Source organism: Pinus tabuliformis, chromosome 3_2 (genome assembly GCF_031772625.1).
Source record: "Pinus tabuliformis cultivar Carrire ecotype Pingquan chromosome 3_2, CPIR1, whole genome shotgun sequence".
Classification (NCBI taxonomy): Eukaryota; Viridiplantae; Streptophyta; class Pinopsida; order Pinales; family Pinaceae; genus Pinus; species Pinus tabuliformis.
The window spans coordinates 125,594,252-125,619,528 of NC_142302.1; the positions used below are offsets into that span (position 1 = coordinate 125,594,252).

At 42.0% G+C, this 25,277-nt stretch overlaps 1 protein-coding gene across 1 annotated transcript; it reads right to left on the minus strand.

The window, feature by feature from the left end:
- Nucleotides 1-6,867: 6,867 nt before the first annotated feature.
- Nucleotides 6,868-7,266, minus strand: LOC149180131 (uncharacterized). Its single transcript, XM_089413779.1, has one exon. It carries the CDS (start codon nt 7,264-7,266, stop codon nt 6,868-6,870), a length of 399 nt encoding a protein of 132 aa, XP_089269905.1.
- Nucleotides 7,267-25,277: the final 18,011 nt, after the last annotated feature.

Consider the following 25,277-nt stretch of genomic DNA (forward strand, 5'->3'; position numbering starts at 1 on the left):
CCTCTCAACGCAAAGCCAAGGATCCTTATCATGCTGTCAGGAGACCTCACCAGCACCTCCTCCAAGAATACTCATTTTCTCCAGGGTATGTGCAATTTTATCACAGCTTCAGTCTTCTACAGGAAGACGCATATTTTCTACAGGAAGACGCAGATTTTCTACAGGAAGGTGCAGACTCTCTACAAGAAACACAACCTTTCTATAGGAAGCTCTGTATTTCTACAGGAAACTTCTTGTAGAAGCCCAGGACGGTCCAAAATCCATGTTATGAGAAGATCTAATGACTAAGGATCGGTTTGAACGCATGCAAGCTATTGTTATCTCCCTTGCACGTTGTTGTCACCTCGTCTTGCCATCCTTGTCGACATGCAATGAAGTTACCTGCACCAGCAAAGCAGATCGATGAGTTCTCAGAAAAAGCAAGTTTAAATGAATAAACGCTGAAGATCTCATACCATATCCATCCCCGTCATCCAGAAGCCCTGGGAGCGTGATCGGGAGGCCAGATCCTTTGTCGTGCAGCATGCACCCAAGGAGGAAGAACTGTTACAAGACATCCCGCGGGAGTCCTGTAACAGTTGAGCCCGCTAGAGTGTATACTATTCACAGCGCTGGCCATATGCAATGAACGCGAACGCATGCAGCCAAGCATCGAATCCATCGTCGGCAGCCTGTAACCGTGAACCTCCGGGCCTGTGCAAATTCACCAGCAGTAGATAGATCCAGTCATCATCGTCCAAAACCCGAAAAATCGTGTTGCAGCCGCGCAGGTAAGTGTCTCGACCCTTTCTTCCATCAGATCGCATGAATTTTACTTTGAATTGTTTGCAAAGTGTGAAGTGAATGGGTTGAGCGGCGGTATGGCCAGTTGACTGGCCACGTCGATCGGTTGATGGTCCAGTAAGATGTTTGGGTGGCGGCCGTGACAAAAGGAATGATCAGCACACACGTGAGAACAATCCCCGTCGGAAAAAACGGATTTAGCAGAAGAAACGGCGGCAGATCTGCTGGAGGGATGATGCGATAGTAAGTGAACTCGCAAATGAATGATGGGACGATGTCATCCAACGGTCCGGCGGGGACAGCTCACACCCGCGCCACGGATTCCGCCGATTCAAATCTAATCGGCTAGATTGGCCGCATGCATTTATCATTCGCCGTTTGAAGCTCGAGTGAACATTCGGATCCCTCTGCAGTTCGAAACTCTGAGCCTTTGGCTATTAAAACGGCTGTGAAGCACCACCGAGAGCGCAGACCAACTGCAGTCTTCCCCAGGAATCACGCTCTGCTCCTACAGGAAAGCTGCTCCTACAAGAAAGTTGTTTCTACAGGAAGGCGGGTTCCTCACGTAAAAAGGTGGCAGATGAAAAGGTAACCCTGAACTCTCCATGCAATTGGGTTTTAAAGGTGGCAGGATCGTCGTCTACAATCTGGTCATAGAAAGTTGTTGCAAGTATTGTTTGTTGTGCATAGACTGTCGTTCTACAGGATGTCAGTGAATTAAACTGTGTCAAGGTCCTCAGGGGTAAGTTTTGTGGGTTATTTGCATGACAGAAGTGTAATTCTACGCTCTGTCCCAATAAGCTAAAACTTCTTCAGCACTCGCCACCTCTAGCAACAGTTTTTATCATGTCGGGTGGGTTTATTAGACGGGAACCCACTGATTCATCAAAATTAAGAGAAAACCAGGAGGTAGTGGAGCTTTTCACACGGGCACAATGGATATCCTTTTGTGACAAGTTGCAGGGTTATGACGACGAAGTGGCAGAAGAATTCTTACAAGCCTTGAGGCCGAAATCCAAAACACTGGCCACCGTGAACTTCAGGGGCCTAAGCCTCAAGCTCACCCCGCAATATATCAGTCGAATTACTGAACTTCCGATGGGTTTGCCATGGGATAAGGAAGAAAGGAAGTTGAGCCAGCAGGCAAAGAAAGAATTCTTTCCACCTGAGGAGGAATTCACGGAGGACAAAAATGGGGTGCGAAGAACCAGCTTGCTGCCACCATGGAATGAAGTTAGCCTGCAAATCATGAAGTATATAACCTGTGAAGGCCGTTTTAGCATCGTGTACGGGTATCACTTCAGGTTGCTCACTGAATTGAGACACCAGATTGATCTTCCTGTAGAAAACAAACTAAGCATTCCTTATTTCCTGCTACAGTCTCTAATTGAGTGTGCCACAAAGTTAAAAGAAGGCATACCAGATCAGGTAGCCCACCATGGATTGATCAAACTTCTTGTGGAGGATGCGCTTCATTCATATAAGGTTCCCCTCTCATGGGAAGCATTCAGAAATTTGACAAGAGATGGGGACATAAGGATGTTGATTGAAGAAAATGGTTCCTCCAGCAGTGAGGAAAAAGAAGCAGTGGCCGCGGGAAAGAAAGGAACAGGCCAGAAGACCCCAACCACAGTGCAGAAGAAAGAACAAAGGAGGAAGCACGAGAAAAAGGTTGCTGAGGAAAAAGGTGACACACCCATCTTGTCAGCAAGAGAGAAAAGGTTGCAGAGCAGAACGGACAAAGCTGAGAAGGTCCACATCAGCAAAAGTACCTCATCAGCACCCGCAGCCAAACCAAAAAGCAAAACCCATGCAGCAGAGCAAGCCAAGGTGGCGACACTTGTGTCTACAGGAAAGTAGAAACAGGCTTCTACAGGAAGCCCAAAAACAGAAAAAGGGTCTTCTATAGGAAGCCCGAAAACTATTGAAAAAGGGGCTTCTACAGGAAGCCCGAAAATTACCAAAACAGGGTCTTCTACAGGAAGCCCGAAATTGGCTAAAACAGGGTCTTCTACAGGAAGCCCTGAAAAGCTGAAACCCAAGGAGAAGAAAGCTGATATCTGTGAAAGGGAGGTAGCAGCTGTGCTGGCCGCCCTCAGCACGCCACCTAAGCCAAAAGAAAAGAGAAAGAGGGAGACCCCTCTATACTTTAAAGCTCGAAGAAGTGTTAGGATAAAGACGGGCAAGCCGCAGCCTTCGTCCAGCAGCCCGATTGTCATTGAAGATACCCCTAATTCTCCCAAGGAAAAGTCCCCCTCAAAGATAACAGTCACCTATGAGAAGGGGAGCCCAAAGAAAACTAAGTGGCAAGAAAGGTTAGACCTGTTGACTAAAAAAGCTCGGCTACAGGAGGCTGAAAATGTTCTACAGGACACTTTGGCCCGGCTATAGGAAACAGAGAAGAGGGAAGGAGAAGGACCCTCATCACCACAAAGGGAGGATGAGGTAGAGCCACCTAAAGAGGCATAAACAGAACATATACCAGAGCCCAGCCCTCAGCCTAGTCTGAGTTCATACTACACCTTTTTAGAGGCGGGAAAAATCATACCGCAGAAATTTACTGTACCCCTGTTTTTTGCATTAGAGGAAGAAAGAGTCCGTACACACACGTGGATGAAGATCGCCAAGTCAAAGGGTGTGGCGGACATAGGTCCCTTACAAGATCAACTCAAGGAGGTCAGGAGTGAATTGGCCTTAGCTAAACATGTGGCTAATTGCCAAAGAGTGCACCTACAGGAAGAAAACCAGAAGCTAAGATTGCAACTACAGGAGCTGAGGGTAGGGGCAGGTACATCCTCCAAAGACACCACAGAAGAACAACAAGGCAAAAAGGAGCTGACCACCCGTCTTGAGGAGCCAATGACACTTCTACAGGAAGCAGAACAACAAGCACAAATTGAAGTGCAAGCTCTAAAATAACAGCTGCAGCAAAAGGAAGCACAATTGGCCTGCATGGCCAGTTGGGCCATGGAGGCAATTCAGTGCAGACAACCTGCAAAATCCTATGGTTTTTACTTGAAAGACCAATGGCTGCAGTTCCAAATAAACACCTTGGAACAAAGAGGTATTTCTCAGATCCAAGATCCACAACAATTTTCTGAGTTGTGCAGTACTAGTTCGTCAGAAGATAAAGCCAAATTAGCAGAGTTCTACCTCCACAATTTGGCCTTGCCAAATGAAGTTTCCTGGGATCCCAATACCGCCTTGGGTGATATGAAATTGATGGCGTTCGCTTCATGGTTGGACCATGAGGATCAAAGAGCAGCTGAAGCAAAATCGGTCATGAACCGAGAATTGAACGAGCCATTGTTCATTCGAGCAGAACCCGAGGATCCAGTTGCACTCATCTCAGCACACCAACACTTGTCTACTGATCCCACAACTTCCTTGAGATATATGGACCAACAGGCCCAAGCCATAGCTCACTTTGAAGACATGGAAAGACTGTTAGGAGAAAATGCTGCCCAAGCATGCACACGCAGGTGGAATACATTGGCACACAGTTTGAAAATCCGAGAGTACCATACCCCAACTCGGATGAGGGAAGCTTTGGTAAGGGTAGACCTTTACAAGAAATCCATGCAAAGCCTCCAGGCTAGCTGGATTGGCCTTAAACTCAGTCCACCACTGCTGCTAGGATTGGCTGAAGGCAGCACAAAGAAGGATGACAGTGAACAATGGGAAGAGGTGAACAGGAAAGCTGGGTTTCATATCAACAAGGAGGACACTACCACAGAGGCTTGGGATGTAAGGGAAGCAGTAAAAGCAATGAAGGATGAAGATTTGGACTAAGTTGCTCAAGGATGAGCAAATATTTTAGCTGGGGGGTGCTGATGAGCCCCAATTTTTGGTAACAATTTGGGCTCATTTGGCCTACTTACCTTGCTCAACCCTTCATCTTTTATCACTTATGCATTCATTTCTTGGTATATTCGTGTTATTTGTAGGAAGAAGGGCAGGCATTATATCTATGTGGCTAATACATGATGATTTCAGGTTTTTTGGCACTTAAGGGAGCAAAGACCACGCAGAAGGAGACAAAGAGACAACAAAGGTGACATTGCAGGTTTATAGGGAGGTTGTCTACAGCCTTAAATAACCTCCCTCGTGATCTCCACCCTAGCTCCGAGCTCCAACAGCTCTCCCCACCGAGCTTAAAGGCAGCCAACATGTTCTACAGGAACAGCAGTTTACAGCAATTTAACTATCAGTTGGACAGCCAAGCTCCACGTATTGAGGAAGCCAGCTGGACCCTCATCATGTATAAATATTAAGGCCGTGGCCTTTGATAGGAGCTTTTTTTTGAACTTTTGAACTACTGTTGCAATTTCTAAGCACGAGCTACAGCTCGGTTTTTGCTTTTTGTAAGCCAGTTTTGGCATGATATTAGACTCATGATTATTCAATAAAGGCAGGCAGCTTTGGATTAAAATTCTGAGTTTTTAAGGGAGCTATAGCTCTCAGGTTAGGGCCCAACCTGAGAGCAATAGACCTCCTCTTCCTTGTATTGTTATTTCACTTTCCTTTCAGCACTTTATTCCATTGCTTTGACATGCATTTAGAAGTTACAGTCTGCTGATTCGATTTCTTTTGATGTGATTGAGTAGGACTAGTTTATAGTTCAATTGCTTTTAGTTGTTTAGATTAGAGTAGGAGGATCAGCATTCATTAGAGCTCCAAGAAAAGGCTGCCAGTGCACTCACTGCCATCTCTGTTTGGAGATTGGGGTGTAGACCGTACCAGCCACCAAAAAAATGCAGTCATACACTTTCATTCAAGCTGCAGCACAATCATTTCAATTGTAGATCCATTCATGAATTCTGATCTTGAGCAGTACTTCTTCATTCCAACTCCATGCACGATTTTTCTTTGAAGTTTACATTGCTGTTCATTGATTTAATAACACAGTTAGGATAGGTTGATGAATTCTTGGTTTTGTGCAAATTTGTTTCCTTTACACTGCGGTGCATCACTCTGTTATCTTCTTCTTCTTCTCGACCGCGCCTAAAGTCACCTACCCAACCTCTGTTCAGCTCGTTTGCCTTCCAACACCTTTACTGTTCACGTAGCTCCATCTTTTTGGACTCTTCATTGCTTCCACCCTTCCATTCACCAACCAGCTGCAAGCACTCTTTCCTCATCTCATATCTCTATCCCTGAGCCATCATAAGCTCCCTTTCCATCCTACCTATCCACCCATACAACTCCTCTACTCCTCCATCGCCCAACACTCTAACCACAGAACATCCTGTAGAAGTTAGCAGACTTCCTGTAGAAATCCCAAGCTTCCTGTAGGATCCCCTGCAGACATCCTGTAGAAACCTGTAACCTCGGTTGCCGAGCACCTGAACGTTGTGGGCTTCTGTGGAATCATGTTTTGGATCCTCTGGAACCTCTCCTAGCCCTCCTGACCTTTCCCAAGCTTTCTTTCCCTTCGAACCACCCCTGCACAGTCAAACCCTAATAAGAAACAAAATCGTAATAACTCCAACCACTAAAGCAAAAATACAAAAACAATGTTCTTTTCAGTAGAAGTAGCTTGAATTCATGCATCTCATATCACTAGAAGTAATGGCATCATTTCTATAAGTTTGCACTCCCACCATTGCATCATAGAGATTAGACTAGTCAGATTAGGGTTTACTAGGGTTTTCCTGTTTTGTTGGCTTTCAGTTCATTATTGCAAAATAGGTTAATTTCCTTGGAGATAGCCTTCGTCCATCATTTAGAAAGCTTCTTCTGAGAACATATAGAAGTTGGCTTGAGCCCTAGCGGACTTGTGCCAGCTGACCAAGTGACAGCTGCGACAAGAGCTAGTACTTGTGCATACAGCACCGTCGCTTCCAAGTTTGTTACGAACTACCAAGTTGATAAAATTAGAGATAGGAAGCTCCAGGAGTTGTAGCATTATTGCTACAATACTGGAGCCCACCAAACACAACCATTTCTGTGCAATTGCAAGCCTTGTGACAGACCAAGTCTACGCGCACCCCGGTTGTCGCGTAGCTTCCCCCCAGACTGCTTTATCATCTTGCGCTCTCTTTCAACTGGTTGGAGCAGTGAGACTGTCCTTCGAGCAGTTAGTTAGGCGGTCGGCCCACTCGTGTAAAGCTTTAGGCGACTACCATTTACTCTTACCAGGAAGGAGTCTCCATTAAGTTTGGCAAGCTGGACCACGCCTCCATCTGTAAATTCTTTGACTACATAAGGTCCCAACCAGTGCATGCGGAGCTTGCTAGGGAATTTCTTGAACTTGCTGTCATATAGTAATACTAGATCATTCTCTTTGAACGTGCACATCTTGATATGGCGATCATGCCAAGATTTCTCTCGTTGCTTCTGTACTTGCTGATGAAATCCTGCTAGAAATCGCTCCTCCTCAAGTTCCTCCAGTTGCGCAATCCTTTCTTCCAAAGCTCCACGGTCTGCCATCCCTATCACCACTGCTATTCGTAAACTAGGTACAATGTACTCCATTGGCATGACGGCTTCCTTGTTGTAGACTAACTGGAAAGGTGTCTGGCCCGTCAACTTCTTGCATGTTGTTTGGTATGCCCATAGCATAGCAGATATGCGCAAATCCCAATCGTTGTGCTGCACATTACATACCTTGGTCAACGCTGTCTCCAAAATTTTGTTAAATGCTTCAATGGTCCCATTTGCTTGTGGATGGTACGACGTACTCTGTTGATGGTATATCTGAAATTCCTCAGTGAGCGCACTGATAGTCTCATTCAGGAAATGCATTCCGCAGTCACTCATTAGAATTTTTGGACATCCAAATCACGTTAACACATTTTTGAACAAGAATTTCACGACTGTAGCAGTCGTGTAGTCTTTAACGGTTGTGCTTCTGCCCATCGGGTCAAGTACTCTATCACTGTGATGATATACCGTGCCCCCGTCTTTCCTGGAGGTGTGATAAGCCCCAAAAAATCGATCACCCATTTCTCGAATGGTTGCAGCGTCATCTGTGGCTTGAGCGGCATTTCATCCCTTCGCGATGGTTTCCCAGTGCATTGACATACATCACAGGCCTGACAGTACGCTTTTGAGTCTTGATGTAGAGTTGGACACCATAGTCTGGCGCGAAGAATCTTCTATGCTGTGGTGTAGCCCGCATAATGTCCTCCAGCAACCCCCCCATGTGCTTTGGCCAAGATCTGTCCTCGCTCGAATTCAGGTACATATCTGCATAATATTTCGTCGTTGCCCATTTTGTAGAGGTGTCCTGCAATAATAGTAAAATCTGCTGCGTGTATCACCAATTCTTTCTTTTGCTGAACAGAATATCCCTGCAGCGTGGTTCCTGTGGTTAAGAAGTGGATTATATCCTCAAAATGGCCATCCGCAACATGCACTGCATACAGCTATGCATCCAGTAGTCCTTCCTCTAAGTTTGTGGGCTCTTCATCGTTCTCAATTCGGGACAGGTGATCTGGGCCTGCGTTTAGACGTCTCGGCTTTACGACGACTTCGAAGTCATATTCTTGAAATAATAGCAACCACCTACAAATGCGCCCCCCCAACACAGGCTTATTCACTAGGTATTTTAGCGCAGAGTGGTTAGTATACATCTTAAAGTGTCCTCCGAGCAGATAGTGGCGATATTTCTGGAGCGCGTATACCATCGCCAATCCCTCACGCTCAGTAGTGGAGTAGTTTTTCTCAGCTTTGGACAATCGTCGACTTGCGAACGCGATCGGGTGATCAATTCCTTCCGCTCCTTCCTGGGTGAGTACCACTCCCAGCGCGATACATGATGCATCAACATGCATGTGAAATTCGATGTCCCATTTTGGAAAGACCAATATAGGGGTTGATGCCATCTTTTCCTTAAGCGTTTCCAGACTTTTGTTACATTCCTCATTCCAGCAATAAGTAGCATCCTTTTTCAACAACTGTTCCATTGGTGCCGTGATCTGTGCGTAGCTTTTTATGAACTTCCGATAGTAACCAGTGTGTCCCAGTGTGGTGTGCAGTTGTTTGACACTTCGCGGTGCTTGCAGGTTGAGTATGAAAACAATCTTTGCCAGATCCACCATCAGACCTTGCTTACAAACCACATGGCCGAGCAGGTTCCCGAAGGGGACGAGGAAAGTACACTTCTTTAGGTTAAGCGCAATCTGGTGCCGTCGGCAAGTATCCAGCATTAACCGTAAGCTCGTGGTATGTTTCTTAACTAGCCCGAATACGGTCCAATCATCAAGATATACCTCTAAGAACTTGTGTATAAACTCCTTGAATGCAGCTACCACAACGCGGGAGAATATTGCCGGCGCGTTCTTTAGTCCGAAGGGCATCACCGTATACTGAAAGCAGCCCCATTCGGTAGTGAACGTTGTTTTACTCCTATCCTCCGGTGCAATCTTGATTTGGTGGTACCTCGAGAAGCTGTCCGTAAAGGAGTAGGCTTCCTGTCCTCCCACATTTTCCAGTACCTCGTCTGTAAATGGCGTCGGAAATGGATCGTTAACACATGCATCATTGAGCTTCCAGAGATCCACGCAGATGCGAATTTCACCTTTATATTTTTTCTCCTGCACAACCATAGGACTTACCGAGTTGGACTCCAACACTGGTTCAATTAGTCTTGCTGCAAGCATCTTGTCCAACTTTTTGCGGACCTTTGCTTTGTATTTTGGATTCAACCGGTAAGGCCGTTGCTTAACTAGCTTCTTATCCAGCTTTAGGGCTATCTTCATCATTCCCAGGTCATCGAGGATCCATTTTAACTCCGTGATTTTAGTCAGGAACAAATCTTGATACTCTCGAAGCAATTCGATGACCTTTTCCACCGTGGCATCGTCCCAATAGTCCCCAAGCGTTGCATACTTCGGCTCTTCCTCTATTTCGATGTTTACTTGTTTCGTTTTCAGCAGTGCGGTGATGTCTGGATCCTCGATTGCTGGTCCACGAACCTCATGACTCCCCTCTATTTCCGAAATATTGATGTTTCTAGGGTCATCCTCATCATCTTCTACCTACACATTGTAACATTCTAGGGCCTGGCTCAACTAGCGCAACTAGTCTGGCTACACGATTTCTTCTGGTTCCAGTGGTATTTTGAAAATAGCGCCCTTCACCACCTGCAACACGTCGTCCACAATATCCATCCGTTGATCTTCAAAGAGGAATGTTAACAAAAAAGCTTTGCACAAGATATCCCATTCACCTGTACCATGTTGGGGCTCTGTTTCAGTATACCTGTTCCTTGGAATGACATCTAGGGTATGATAAAATAAGTGTACCCACTCCGGTTGAGGCTCTTCTACATAGGCTTGGACCCATCTGGTAAGGTGTATGCACAGGTCATCATGTCCATCATATTTCTCAGTTATTCATAGTTCCAGTTTCCCAAATATTATCTTCATCATGCACCTGTAGCCGTGCCAATCGTCGAAGGTTCCTTCATGTGTGCCCCACCAACGCGTAGATGTCACACGCAATGCCCATCTCAATGCATCAAACCATTGGTGCTTTGGAACAACGCTTTCAAATTTGGTTAGGAATTCATCTACTGTTGTCAACCCATCATACATTGGCAGTTCGCGATCCTGAGCTTTGATGTAGTACAACGACTTAGTCATCATATTGCAGTTCAACATGGTTGCTCCATTCAACTGATTATGCCACCGCTCGTCTTCCTCATCTGAATCTTCGGTGCAGGACTCTGCATGCACCCACGATATTCTTCCTTCTGCAGTCTGATTGACCCAATCTCGATTTCGTGAAATTTTTTTATAGATACAATCTAATTCATCATCACTTCCTTCGTCATGCACAGGTTCAGTGTAACACGGTCCTTCAGCCGGGTCTAGTGGAATGACTACGCAGAGTGAGTTCTTCTCAAATATCATTTTCCACTTCTTTAAATTAATAACCCCCTTCATATCGGTGGCCCAGTCTATCCCTAACAATGCAGGGTAAGGGATACTTTCAGCCATGATTTCTATTACCTCAAAGTCCGTTCGGGTGCTCGCGCCTTCTATATCTACTACAATTCCTTGCAGTCTTTCCATCGGCAGGATCTTCTGTTGGTTTGTCATCTGCAATTGAATAGGAGACCGTTGTAGTGTGGGCTTCCCCATGCGCTCCCAAGTGTGTTTAGGTAGTACATTTGCATCTGAGCCCAAGTCCAGAATGATTTGATCCATCTCATAGTCGCCAATCTACGTCGTTAATCACATTTCTTGCCCAGTATGCAACACATGTTTTCCCAATTTTCAGACCACGCGAGGTTCACTCAACCCTGCGCACCTAGTTATCAATTCTTGTAATCCTTTAACCGCTCTATTATCGTGAATAAATTTCATGTAGGTATCTAAAAAGGTAGTTAGCATTGAGGGATCCCTCTCTGGCTCAGGTTGATCCTTACTACCTGGGGTAGAGACTTCCACGAAGCTCTTCCTAGCTTCCAGATCTATCTCCCTGCGAACCTTGGTGATCTAAAAATCACTCGTGAGTGACCTCAGTTAATTAATTAATGAATGAAGGTATTACAAATTCATGTGTTGGTGTGTCTATGTTATCTTAGGCAACGGATCGATCAGATTGCAAAATACACAGACAATGGAAAATGGAAAATAGTAAGAGAAACATAGTAAGCAAATACAAGAACACAACAAATTAATAAGGATTTCACCCTATGCTCCAGTGCTATGTCTCCGGTCTAGATTTCGGTGGTGGCCTTTTCTTATTGTGTCTTTAAAGCAGAGTTTTTACAAAGTGGAGCTCAATTTGAGTCTCGTGAAACAGATAATTCTTACTAGTGTGGTTCTTGGATTCCCCAAGCCACTAGAGTGCACAGACTCTTCCTTACCAAGTCTCGACCTTGACTGGTCTTGAAGGGGGTGAGTCAAAATTGGTACTCAGTTCCCGACAGATATCCTCTCAGGGATTGCTTGAATCTCTCAAGCTTTTTGTCCGCTCGATGCTACCTTACCCTGCAGGTTAGCTCGACTCTCTGTTTTCTGCTTCTTGCTTATTCTTTGTTCTGTCTCTCTGTATCACTGCTTTTCTTCTCTCTTACAGTGCTTGCCTTGTTTTTTTCTTTGTCTGTTCATGGCTTAAAGCCAAGACATCCTTGACTGTTTGCTTCCTCTTTCGCCTCTTCAGATCGCCTGCTGCTGTTTGTTTGGGGTTCCCTGCCTCTGCGTCATCACCACTGTGTAATGTCTCACAAGGAAGTGGCCACTTGTCCTCTCTCGAACTGCGCTAGCTCTTCCTCAAACGGTTCGATATTTTGGTTATGTTGTGAAATGATTCATCCGTCAACTTAGCAGTCCAATCGAACTTCAAAACTTTATGTGCCATGGTTTATTTTCTGCCGTCGAATCCAGTTCCCCACAGGGCGCAATCTCCGCTGTCAGATCTGGAGCCCTAAGATCCTACGGCATTCGCTCTTATCATGCGGTTGACTTGCTCGACTGTTAGCCCGCGATGAGAGTGGTTTTCTCGCTCATTTTTTTCCAAATCCGCTTATCGCCCAAAGTGCCTCTGATATTCTGCCGGTTTTTGGAGCGCGGGACCCGCCTTTTGCTTTAGCACTTTCCCTACGGTTTCTCAGCTTCCCATGTAACTGAGCACTCGGGGCTTTTCCTTCTCGAGGGGTTTTGCCCAGCGATGTGCAATTAGCGCAGACGGCCTCCGTTTTTTGATCTGAGCTTCCCATTTTCCAGTTTGCGTCCTGGGTGGTCTCCATGGGCCTCAGTCAGTGCGCTTTGACTGAGGTCCTCGTTGTTCCTTGCTGGCTATAAACTGCCACCGTCCAGAGGTATTCCTGATAGCTCTTCGTTCACAAATTTTTGAAGTCTGTCCTGATTTGATACAGTCATAGAACTTTGATAATTTCCATAGATCCAATTCGGATCACGACCTTCCCACTTAAAAAGCTTTTGGACCACCAAAAGTTGGTTTTCAAGCGTCGACTAAGTAAGGGTACAATTGTCTCACTTGTCCAATCTCTATCCACTTTGCACTACTTGGCTTTGAACCCTTGATCCCAATTCTGAGGTACTCAACATCTCCCCTGCACGTCGTCCTCACCTTCCTGTCCAGAATTGTGTCTTCCTGCAATTCATTAAGATATTCAGGTAGCAAGTCATCAATAGAAGGCAATTGACTCTGATCTTTGGGATCTTCAATTAGTGGAGGTTCAAACAATCTCAAGCAATTTGCATTTACGAATGAGTATATGTGCATGTAAGCTGGTAGATCAAGGCAAAAAGCATTCTCACCAATCTTCTCAAGTATCTTGAAGGGTCCATACCTGATAGGCTTTAGCTTTTTACCTTCACCTAGCATCCTGTCGTTGCTGATATATAGCCAAACGTGGTCACCAACTTGGAAACTATGCTCCATCTAATGCTTGTCATGCCTTGCCTTGTATTTGGCTTGGCTCTTTTCCAACTGTTCCAGTACTGCTCGGTGGATTTCTTGGATCTGCTCAATCAACCTAGTTGCCCTGTCCACATCAATGTGTCCCTCAACTGTGGTGTCTTTACCAAAGACAAAATCCAAAGGAGACCTTGGTGTGAAACCAAAACATGTCTCAAAAGGAGATATCTAGGTAGAAGAATGTTTTGCTTTCTTGTAATCATGCTGCACATAACATAAATTTTCATCCCAAAGCTTAGGATGCTTGCTACAATATCCCGTGAACAACTAGATCACTGTCCCGTTGAATACTTTTGTCTAGCCATCAATTTGTGGAGGAAAAGCTGTGCTTTTTTTCAGTTTGGTGTCCATCAGTTCCCATAGACTTGACCAAAACTTCCCCACAAATCGGGTGTCTCGATCAGATACAATGGAAGTGGGTAATCCAAAATGAACCCATACATGTTCAAAAAATAGTTTTGCAGTTTGTTCAGATGTAATTTGTTTATTACAAGGTATCAAAATACACATTTCGCTGAACCTATCCACAACAACATACAGATAATCATGACCTTTCCTAGATTTAGGCAGCCCTCCAACAAAATCCATGGAAACACTTTCCCAAGGGTAAGAAGGAACTGGTAGTGGAGTGTACAAGCCTAGTTTTCTATTGCTAGGCTTGCTTTTTGCACACATAGTACACCCTCTTACATATCTAGAAACTGTCTCATTCATTTTTGGCCAATAACAAAATCTTTGCAGCTGTGCAACTATTTCGCTTACCCCAAAGTGGCCTGATATTAGAGAAGTGTGTGCTTCTTGAATTATCCTTACTCTTTCAATTTGTGGAATGCATAACTTCCCACAATGATATAAGAGTTGGTCCTTTACATGATAATCCAATTCTTCTACTCGTTTGCCTTGACTTAAAGTTGCATATACATCTTTAAAGTCTATATATTGAGCATATTTTTCAATGTAACTCTCATGTAACACAAAATTATGCTTAAGTATAGTAGATGTATTTATAATGGGTCTAGATAACATATCTGCAACTTTATTGTGTATGCCCTTTTTATATTTGATGACTAAATGAAACTATTATAGAAAACCCATCCATCTATAGTGTCTTGAGTGCTGCAACTTAGTTTGGGAGTGTAGATATTGAAGTGGTTGATGATCAATATGTATTACTGTCTCTTTTCCCATTAAGTAATGTTTCCACTTTTTCACACTCTATACTAATGCATACAATTCTTTATCATATGTAGGATAGTTAACCACTGCAGAATTAAATGTCTCATAATGATAACATATGGGTTTACCGTGCTGTGTCAACACTGCTCCCATGGCATACTCACTGGCATCCGTTTGGATCTCAAATGGTCTTTGAAGATTAGGCAGTGCTAGTACAGGTGCTGTACTAATCTTTTATTTCAAGGTGTCAAAGGCTTTTTGATGTTTGCCTCCCCACTGAAACACCTTGTTCAATCCTATTAAAGCATGTAAGGGAGTTGCAAATAAGGAAAAGTTAGAAATGAACTTTCTCCAATATTGTGCTGCTCCTAAGAAGCTTCTTACTTCTGTAGCAGATTTGGGTTTAGGCCAGTTTACAGTGACTGCCACCTTAGAGGGATCTATCTTCAGTTCAGCACCCCCTACTATATGTCCCAAATAATTCAAATATGTTTTACCAAATTCACATTTTGAGAGTTTAACATAAAGTTTTTCTCTTTTCAAAACATCTAGTGTCTGCTTAACATGATTTAAGTGTTCTTCCCATGTTTTGCTAAATATCAGAATTTCATCCAGATACACAATAACAAAATCATCAAGGAAAGGTCTGAGTACATCATTCATTAATCTCATGAAAGTAGCAGGAGCATTAGTTAAGCCAAAAGGCATAACCAACCACTCATACAATCCCTGCTTTGTTTTGAAAGCAGTCTTCCATGCATCTTGTTATGTAACTCTGACCTGATGGTATCCATTGTGCAAGTCTAGCTTGGAAAAATAAACAACTTCTTTCAACTGATCTAAAAGATCATCTATGCGAGGAAGGGAATAATGGTTTTTGATTGTTATCTTATTCAATGCTTGGTAATCAATGCACATTCTCCATGATCCATCTTTCTTTCTCACCAAAACGATTGGTCACCCACATGGTGATGTGCTAGGTCTGATGAACCCCTTCTTGAGCAACTCCTGCACCTGCTTCTTGATTTTTGCATTCTCTAAAGCGGACAACCTGTACATTCCAATGTTAGGCAATGGAGCATCTTGCTGCAAAATAATATCATGCACTATTTCCTTTTTGGGTGGCAGACCTTTTGGTTCTTGAAACAAGATATCATACTCTGAAACAACCTTTTCTAAATCAGCTCGCTATTTAGCATTACAATCTTCAAATACATTGGTTCTATCAGGTTTCTTTTCCTTTACAACCATCAGTAAGAATTGTTTCCATGAATTTATCATTCGTTTCATCTACCCTACATTTATGAGAGTATAATTATTCTTGAGCTTATGAGATCTTACAAAGTATTTAATTCCATCTTTAATGAGTAGATACTTGTTCTCAGCTCTATAGAAAATAGATTTTCTGTGATACAAGTAAGGACTTCCTAAAAAATTTCCACATATATCCAAAGGAATTATGTCTAACTCAACCTCATCTACAAATGCTGACCCAAAAGAAAACTTGAGTTTACATTGTTGTTATAGACATATTTGGGCACTGCAACCCCAAAGTCATATGTCCATAAACTAAGGGCCCCTTAAGTCCCTAAAAGTGTTGTTTCACACCCTAAAGGATCATGGTCAGCTAATTACATCATTTCCCAGAAGTTCCACCTGAAAAACTACTCAAAACTGGCCAAAAATGGACCATACAGACTGCTTCATGGGCAAGGTGCAATGCATACTGACTGCCTAACTAGCCAAGTGCGATGCATACTAAAATGGCCTTCTGTGGGGTGTGATGAGCGAGAATAGACAAATGGTAGAGACAGTTTGCAAGGTGGATGATCATGGAATCTTCCTGAAACTTCTCCTGTGACACTTGCCTCTCTGAATTCACCCAGGGATGAGTAAGAGATCATGAAATCTCTAAGTGGAACCAAGAAATATCAGTGGAATGACACTAATCAAAAACCCAGAGCTGACTCACACCCTTGTAAGACATCTATAAATGGATTCCTCATCTGAGGGATCTAGAGGCTGAAATTTTGTATTTTGTAAGGAAGTGCTGTTGGTTTGTTGGTGAGAAGAGACATTGCATTGTTGGGTAATTTACTTGTTCATGAGGTGAAGAGGGCTTCTACAACTGGGAGGATGATGCTGGATCAGATAGCTGGGTTGTAACCCTATCTTACATTACTATTAATAAAGTTCTTTGAGTTATCCTCCATATAATCATGTATTTGTGAATCTTATTGTTTATGAACGCAATTGTATGGTCAACGTGTTTCTGATTCTGCGTTGTTTATGATGTTTTAGATAGAGATGCTTTGATGGTTTGCTGTTACTTTGACTCTACAGGTACTCTTTGAAAAGGGATAAGTAGGAGAGGAGTGGCAAATTCTATCAAGGAAAGGAGAAATCAAGCTAGGATCAAAACGGAAGATCCAGGTTGGTCCTCTTTTCTTCTCTTCCATCTATCACACTTAAAGGAACTCCTAAAAATATTTCATTGTTTGTTTCTAAGATAGCTACCCATCTTAGTGGGACTAGCAGTTCGAATCAACACTAGTTTTCCCTGAAACAAAATGGCAACTCCACTAGGGACCAAATAGTTTGTTTTGTTTGTTTATTGTTTGCTTTATAAACTACAAATGGAGCCTGAAGTTAGCCAGCTAGCCTTAGAAACGCCTTTGCTATGCAATTGCGAAGTAGATAAACGTTGCTTCAGTCAATCTCCGAGTTGGTTTATGAACTGAACATTTGACTTACAAAGCATTCTAAGTGCCCTTGTGGTAGCTTAGAACCTCAACAAATCTTACCCTTATGGTTTGTTTTTAATATCCATCATTACTCAGCCTAAATCACTGAACTTAGCCACCAATTTTGAGCAAAAACCAAGCTCAGTTTCGCTCCCTGGCCCATCACACTATTTGTAACTGTGCAACCTGGATGCATCGCACCTCCTGTGTGTTGTAGGTGAGATGCATCCCTGTTTCCCTGTGTTGCAAGTGCGATGATTGAGTGATACTGCTTTCTTTTCTGAAAGTTGGTTTTTTCTCCTTGTTTTCAGCTTTATTCAGTAGTTTTGCTGTTCATGATCAATACCTTCTTTCTATAACCTTCTTCCTTCACATTATTTCAGCCTCCATCAGTTAGGAATTGTAAATGTTTTTGTGTATTTGTCAATCATTTACAGTCTTCCTTTGTTGAAAGTAGCCTAATTGAACTGTCGTTTTTTGATGCAAGTGTCGTAATTGTCATTCTGAATCAAAAGAAGAGTGTCATAAAGTCTTCCTCTTCTAGATAGTTGATTGTACTTTTTTCATTGTACTTGATTTGAAATTATTAGTATTTGAAGTGTCAAAAACAGTTTTCAATTCGAAATCGAAAAGTGTCGTCTTAGTCTTCCTTTCATTTTGAAAAGAAAATTGTTAGCATTATCGCTTTGAAAGAAAATAGTTCAGATCTGTACTTAGCTTTCTTTTTTGGCATTCACACATTAAGGAAGCGGAAAAAAAATACATGCATGTGCATCTGCATTTTGACTGCTTTTTTTGATTTAGGAAAGTGCATTTAGTGTGTGCTCTATGCTCTCTGCTGAAAGAAAAATCGTTATCTTCTTTCCTTTGTAGCTAAGATTTTCATTGCTAAAAGAACATAAACAACTATTTATCATTTTAAATTGCATATTTAGGAATTTCACATCTACATCACATGGTGAACCTTCAAAGACAAACTTCTAAGCGAGATCAACTGTAAAATAAACCTCAATGAACATAAAAATTCTTTGGAACCTAACGTAACACATCTAGAAGTCTAGGATAGAGACGTGTTCTGGTGTCGTAAAACCTGGTAACTATCGTTTTCATCGAAGGTTGGGTGATTCCTCCTCTTTGATACGACAAGTGTGAGTACCGACTTGTGCTCCCCGTACCGTCGAGTATATATTAGGAGACCACAATAGGCTGATATCCTTTATCCTTAGGAAGCCATGTCTGCCACCCTATCAATCGTAATGCACTGAACACAACATTCGGGAAGATTGACTACTGTACATAAGTCCTTGGTAATTTCTCTATCATTTATCACCAAGGTGTATTTTGCAGTTTTACGATCGGTTTGGTAAACCCTCTGTCTAGACTTCCAGAGCAGTCACTTTTGTTCCTTTTCGACTCCTTAAAAGAAAAGGTCCATCTGAGCACTTGTCACTTCAGGCTCATTAAAAATCGAAGGTGACTAGAGTCACCTTTAGCTTTTTCTCGACTCTTAAAAATTGAAAAAGCAAGTTGCGTCAAAGTGTCTTCAAATTCATTTAAATTGGAATAACATTTTTCCCCTTTAACTTTTGAGTTGATCAAGTAATCCCCAATCGTGGAAGAAAGTCAATCAAAACCCCGTTGTTCGCGGAGGCTAGTGAGTCAACCATCTTTGACCCTGGAAACGAAACCATCCCAGTTAAAACGGTCTCATTTAACTGAGTCCAATTCACCTGATTTATTTGAAACTTGCGTTTCAACATCATCAGAGACTACAGTCACTCCAATTATATCTAGTACATTTGCCTTTACAGAGAAAGTTCCGCAGTTACAAGAGGACATTAGAACTGATCCTAGTGTAACGGTAGAAATGTCTATTCTTGAAACAACTCCACCTAGGACTGATCCAGAAACTGAAGTTCACTTGCCTGAACATCTGGAAGTTGAGTTCCAAAATTCAGAAGGTGTCACCCCTCCAGTATCTGTTACTGTAGAAGCTACACTTTCTTCGGCTCCATAAATATTTTACGGACCTGAAGGTCTACCTCTTCCACCTGGATTGATTGCTATAGAAGAGATAGCAGAGGATCTTTCACCCAGTACTCTAGTGCATTTTGGAACTGGGATCCACTTACATCCTTCTACTACAGAAGTTAGTTCTTTTTCATCGTAAGTTCCTATCGAAACGCTAGGAAATCTTTTGGATAGACTAAATATGTTTGAACAACCATCAATATTTAGGACTGTGTCAACTGACATAGCTACGGTGGAGCTTCCTGCTGCCGTTCCTACAATGATTGTTGGTATACCATCTGTCCCCGCTAGTTATCAACAACAAGCTAGAGTCCAATCAGGGACTGTTTCGGAAACATGGTCTGTTCCTATTTCTTCATCCAGAATCTCATCTGGTATTTCTTATGTTGAAACTCAACAAGTTGATCTAATGTGTCTTGAAAGGCCAATTTACCCTTTAAGTACTGGATTATCGCCATATGGGGGGAAGTATGCCTTTTCATTGTTCCCTCCTGGAGAACAACCATATGAGAGTTTACATCAAAATTCAGGTCAAACTGGAAATACATCCAGCGTTTGGGTACCAATACTGCCTCAACAACCAAGGGTTGTATATTCAGTGAAACCAATCCATCCTGTGTCGAATATTCCCACTACACCTGCTACTGTGATTCTATCGCAAGTACAAGTGCTACCTATTGTATGTCAACCTCAAGTCTCTCAGGTTGCAATACAACAACCTCTCATCTCAGTGATTCAATCACAACCTCAGGTTAGTGCCTCCTTACCTAGAGCGACTCAGGCTCAAACAGGTACTATGACTCCGCATCTTGGTCAATCATCCAGTATTGGACAACAGCAAATGGTCCAACAACCATGGCTGGTACAATATCAACAACCTCAATTCTAGCAATCATACCAAGGACCTAAGCAACAAGTATTTGTAAGCAACGGGGAACCACATTTCCAAAGTGGTTATCTATTGGCATTATGATGCATGTGTTGTACTTGATGGCAACCCACTCGTAGAAGAACAACTCACTTATATATAAATATATGAATCCACAGAAGAGATATTAGATGTGACTGAATGCATGGGATGCAAGACAACTCAAAGGAATCATATGACAGTTCTCAGTATGACAAGTTAGCTTCGGCATCAAGTCCAAAGGGGGAGATTGTTGGCATTATGAGACAAGTGTTGTCCTTGATAGCAAATCACATAGATGACAGATCATATTGCAGCAGATCAGTAGCAAATATTTGATGATCAGACTACAAAGAATGATGAAAGAAGAGCATATATGCAGGTTCAGAGTACATACGCAGGTTCACTATATACCAAGTAGGGTATACAAGCAAGTTATACGCAGGTTCACTATGTACCAAGTCGCGTATATATGCAGGTTCGCTATATACCAAGTGGGTTATACACGTAGGTTATACACGTAGGTTATACACGCAACTTCACTAATACAAAGGCGCGTATACACGCAGGATTGCCAACAAAAAGTCGCGCATGCATATGCACGCACTTTCATGCACGGAAAAGCGCATACATGTGGGAAAGCTTATTTTTGGGTCCATGGTATTTAGACCTATGCTTTTGGTCCTTAGTATTGCGTCCGAAGTGTTGAACCTAGGTATCGGGTCCATGGTATTGATTTGTTATGGTTTTGGACCGTGGTATTGTGAAAGGCCTAAGAATATAAAAGGAGAAGAAGATCATTAGGCAAGGGATGGAAAAAGTCTTGAATATCTGATGAAGCATGAGATCCAGTATATAGGTTATGGATTCATGATGCATTGCTTGATCTGAGCTAAGGAGGAATCTCACCGGTTGATGGAGAACAAGATCTAAGGATAGATCAGGATCGAATGATTTGAAATGAACTATCTCTATATGGTTGATTGTGCTTATTCTAGATCTGTATAATGACGCTTGTAATGTTCTGACTTGGGTATAACTTAAGTTTGAAATATCTGCAAGTCATGATTGAATATTTATAGATCTGTACGCGGGTTGGCTTTGGTGGAAGCGCGTATGTACGCGGGTTTGGTTCATCGTAGTAGAGTATACATTATGAAGTATGATATTTGAAGTTGCAGTTGGATTTGATTGTTATTATAGAGTTCTGTTGTCTATTCTGTGTTCTGGCGACTATGTTGTTGACAGGGTTTCAGTGTTTCAGTGATTCAGAGATTGATGATGCTAGTATTGATTGTTTTGTGCTTCAATGATATTGATGGGTCCAGTATGAAAATTGGATGAAACGTGGCCTTCAGATTATAGTGTTGTGCTTAAGGAGTATCCAATTTGAAAATGTATGAAATGTGGTCCCTGGAGGATGAAAGGAGATTGTAGGCCGGCGCCTACGTACTAGTACATCAGCTCGTACAAGAGCAAAGGGGGTGGTAGCTCCTTTCCAGTAGCAGCTAGAGAACGAGTGAAGATTGAAGCATTCAGTAGGCAGGCACCTACGTACTAGTAAATGGATCAGCTAGTACAAGAGCTAAGGGGGTTGTAGCTCCCATCTAGGAGAGTCTAGAAAATGAGAGAGGGTTGTAGCCCTCTGTAGGTAGAAGCCTGCATACTGGTATAAGACTGCACCAGTACAGAACTATTGTAAAATGAATTTTCTTATATCACGATGTTCATGTGCGCTTCTTGTGTGTGATGATCTATTATGTTTTACTGCACCTGCTCACTGTACATATGGTTAATGAAGTTCTGATGCACTAACTAAATATCAACATTTAATGGATTAACTGAATCATAAGTATTCTAGATATACGCTAGTTGCATTAGACACAGTTGTGTATACACGCGGGTTCCCTTAATTGAAGTAGCGTATATGTATCTAAGTATGGAAATGAAAAAGTTTTATTGATTTGATAATACTGATTCACCCCCACTTAGTATTATTTCCAACAATTGGAATCAGAGCAGGTCCTTTGGTAGAAGCTTGATCGCTTGGAGATCCGTAGATCAATGGGAAAGAAGCTTAAGAAGAAAGTGCCTAAGAAGAAGAAGACATCTCTGAAGAACTATGACAGTGGGAGCATCGATTGGGGATTATGTGGAAGAATCACTTCAGATTCAGAATCACTTTAGAATGAAGATGAACAAGATATATCAAGTATGAATTTGTTATCCTCTGGTGATACATCTATGTATCCATTTGAAGACGATGAAAGCGATAGCGAAACAACTAAATTTTCTCTTATGGGTGAGCAAGAAAGATATCAAATAGAGGCAGAATTTAAAAGGCTAACAGACAAAATTAGAGATCAACAAGATCTATTGAACAAAAGGGAATGTGCCTTCAAGGAAGTAGCTACCAGACTAAAATCTCAACTAGAGGAAAGTAACAAGGCAAGGAAGCTATTCAAGGAAAAATATCAAAAGTTGCAGGATGAAGTGACATCATTAAGAAATGAAGTAAATGAAAGAAGCACAACAATCAAGAAACTCAGAGATAGATCCAGTTACTATGAACAACTTGAAGCTATGATCCTCTCGCTAAAGGAATATCTTGAAGAATCAAAGAAGCAGAATAAATAACTACTCCAAGCTCATGAAAAACAAGAAAATGAAGTTCTTGATCTAAGACATCAGTTGGAAGAAGGAAGAAATGTTGAAGAAAACATGAAGAAGCAGTATCTTGAAAAGGAAGAGCAACATTAGGTTGAGGTAAACATTCTAAAAGATAAATTAGAAGAAAAAGATAAGCTCTTATGATTTCAAGATAGTACTAAGATCTTGGATGATATTCTTAGTAGTCAAAGATCTCCTGCTATCAAAGCTGGTCTTGGTTTTCATGAATCTATTGAAGGAGAATCTAGTTCACAAAGTAAGACAAGGGAATCTAATGCAAAATCTGAAATGCTCAACAAGGAGATGAGAGGTCAACACCATCAACAGCCAAGGAAAGAAATTCTTCAAAGAAAATCTTTTACTCCTCCAATGAATAAGGTTGAATGTTATGTATGTCATAATCTTGGACATGTTGCAGCTAGATGCAGAAGAAGAGTGGTTCAAGACCATCATGCAGAAAGATCATCACATTCCAGGTACTTTAATGGATATTGTTTTTCTTGCAATATGTTTGGTCACAAAGCTGCTGATTGCTACAGGAGGAATATGAAACATATGAGATGTTATGCATGTAACAAGCTTGGACATATAGCAAAGGAATGCAGGAACAAAGTACAGGCACCATACCAAAAGGAGAAAACATCATCACGCTTGAAGATATGGAAGAAGAAGGAAGTACAATCAGGAAGATGTGGCACAACACCATATGCAGACATAACAGACTCAGGGGGAGCTGAAAGTGTAAAACTTCAGTGTCCTAAATCTCATACGCAAGTTGCATAAAGGGAAGTCACGTATATACACGAGTTAGACACTGCAAAGTCGCGTATATGTCAGTCTGAGGAAAAGCAGTAGGGACAGGCTCAGAAAAAGGGTTTGATATGATTCAGTCCATTATTTTCTCTATTTGATAATGGTTACAATCTGCTAATGATGTGTGGAAATGTCTTGATACTCATAAGATGTTTAGAAGTGTTTTTTCCTAACTTGATGATGGTAATGCCTTGATACTTCTTGTTGATATATGCATGATCAGATCTGACAATAGACATGATGGCACAGGTTCAGGGGGAGCATATGCTTTTAAATAAAGCATTGTTGGCATTATGGTTAGTAATCCTTGGTAATGATGCTTATATGGCTAAATGATACATTTTTCTATGATATGGTTATGAGTTTTCCATGACAAAATCTCATAGTTCAGATCAGATTTGGGGTTGATTCTCTGATGATGCATATATGGCACTTACATGGTGATCTTCATAAGGATAAGGAGAAGTACAAAGCTTGAATACACTTGATGATGAGTCACTCATATGTTGCTGTCGTCATATGCATAAAGATCATATAATACAATTATGATGCAGGATTCCTATAGTTCTTGGCACTCATGTGGATGAGGATTGTTGCTGTTGATGATATCAAGAAGTCTTGACAAATGATCTTGAGTTCAAGATACATAGTGTTGGATACATGAATGATTTCTCAAAGTTGCATTGTTGGAGACATGATGATGATGAGTTCTTACCTATATGATGATAGGTTGATACTTACATATGTTGGTTGATGCAGATATTCCCAAGTGATGATACATGGATGATATATAAGATCATCTTGTTGATGAGATGGGACATTTACAGGTTGTTGATCTAGAAATTGTTGTACGCGAGTTTAATAAGGAGGATCCACGTATATACGCATGTTTCTGTGGATACAGTCGCGTATATGTTAATTTGAAGGAAATCAGTGGGCCAAACTCAGGATGAGAAGAGTCTGATATGGGCCTGACAGAGACCATCTGGCACAGATGGAACAGGTACAGAGGGAGAACATGATTGCTGGTCTAGATGTTGTTGACAGATGCTTATGGAGTAGATCATACATTGTGTATGATAGTTGCTAATGACTATCATGGTCTGATTTAGATGTTTGGTCTCATGTAAGGGGTCATATCAAGACTCATGATGTAATAGTGTGTCTCTATCTATTGTAGTCATTTGATGAAATCTCTTCTGGTCACATGATGTAATTTGTAACCCCTCTATGCATAAGAAGGATGATGAAATATTTCAGTCATGTATTTCTTTTATCAAGGTCATGTAACGGCCTATGTTGGTTTCCCCACTATGCCTGGGATGAATGATGTTATACTCTTGTATTATCATGTGTAAACTTTTGGTATATCCCCACTTTGATGGGAGATGGATGTATGTATGAGTCCTTGGTGATAGGAAGGTCGAGTCATGTTCTTCTTTTTGCAGACCTTGCTTACAGTCAAGGGGAGCATGAACATCACACTTTAGTAGTGCAGAGATTTTAGCATGTACTCAGAGGGAGCATGGACAGATTGGTACAACTTGGCATATACAAAGGGGGAGCTCATTCAGGGGGAGTATGGACAGCGGAATGTATATTAGGAAAGAGAATATCTTGGTCTGCCCTTTGCCCTTGATGTCAAAGGGGGAGAGTGATTTGGTGTTGTTGCCATCAAGTCCAAAGGTGGAGATTGTTGGCATTATGATGCATGTGTTGTACTTGATGGCAACCCACTCGTAGAAGAACAAATC

Bases quoted from the DNA above. Each gene is read 5' to 3' on its own strand.
- LOC149180131 (XM_089413779.1), bottom strand. From the start codon at position 7,266: ATGCCAATGGAGTACATTGTACCTAGTTTACGAATAGCAGTGGTGATA.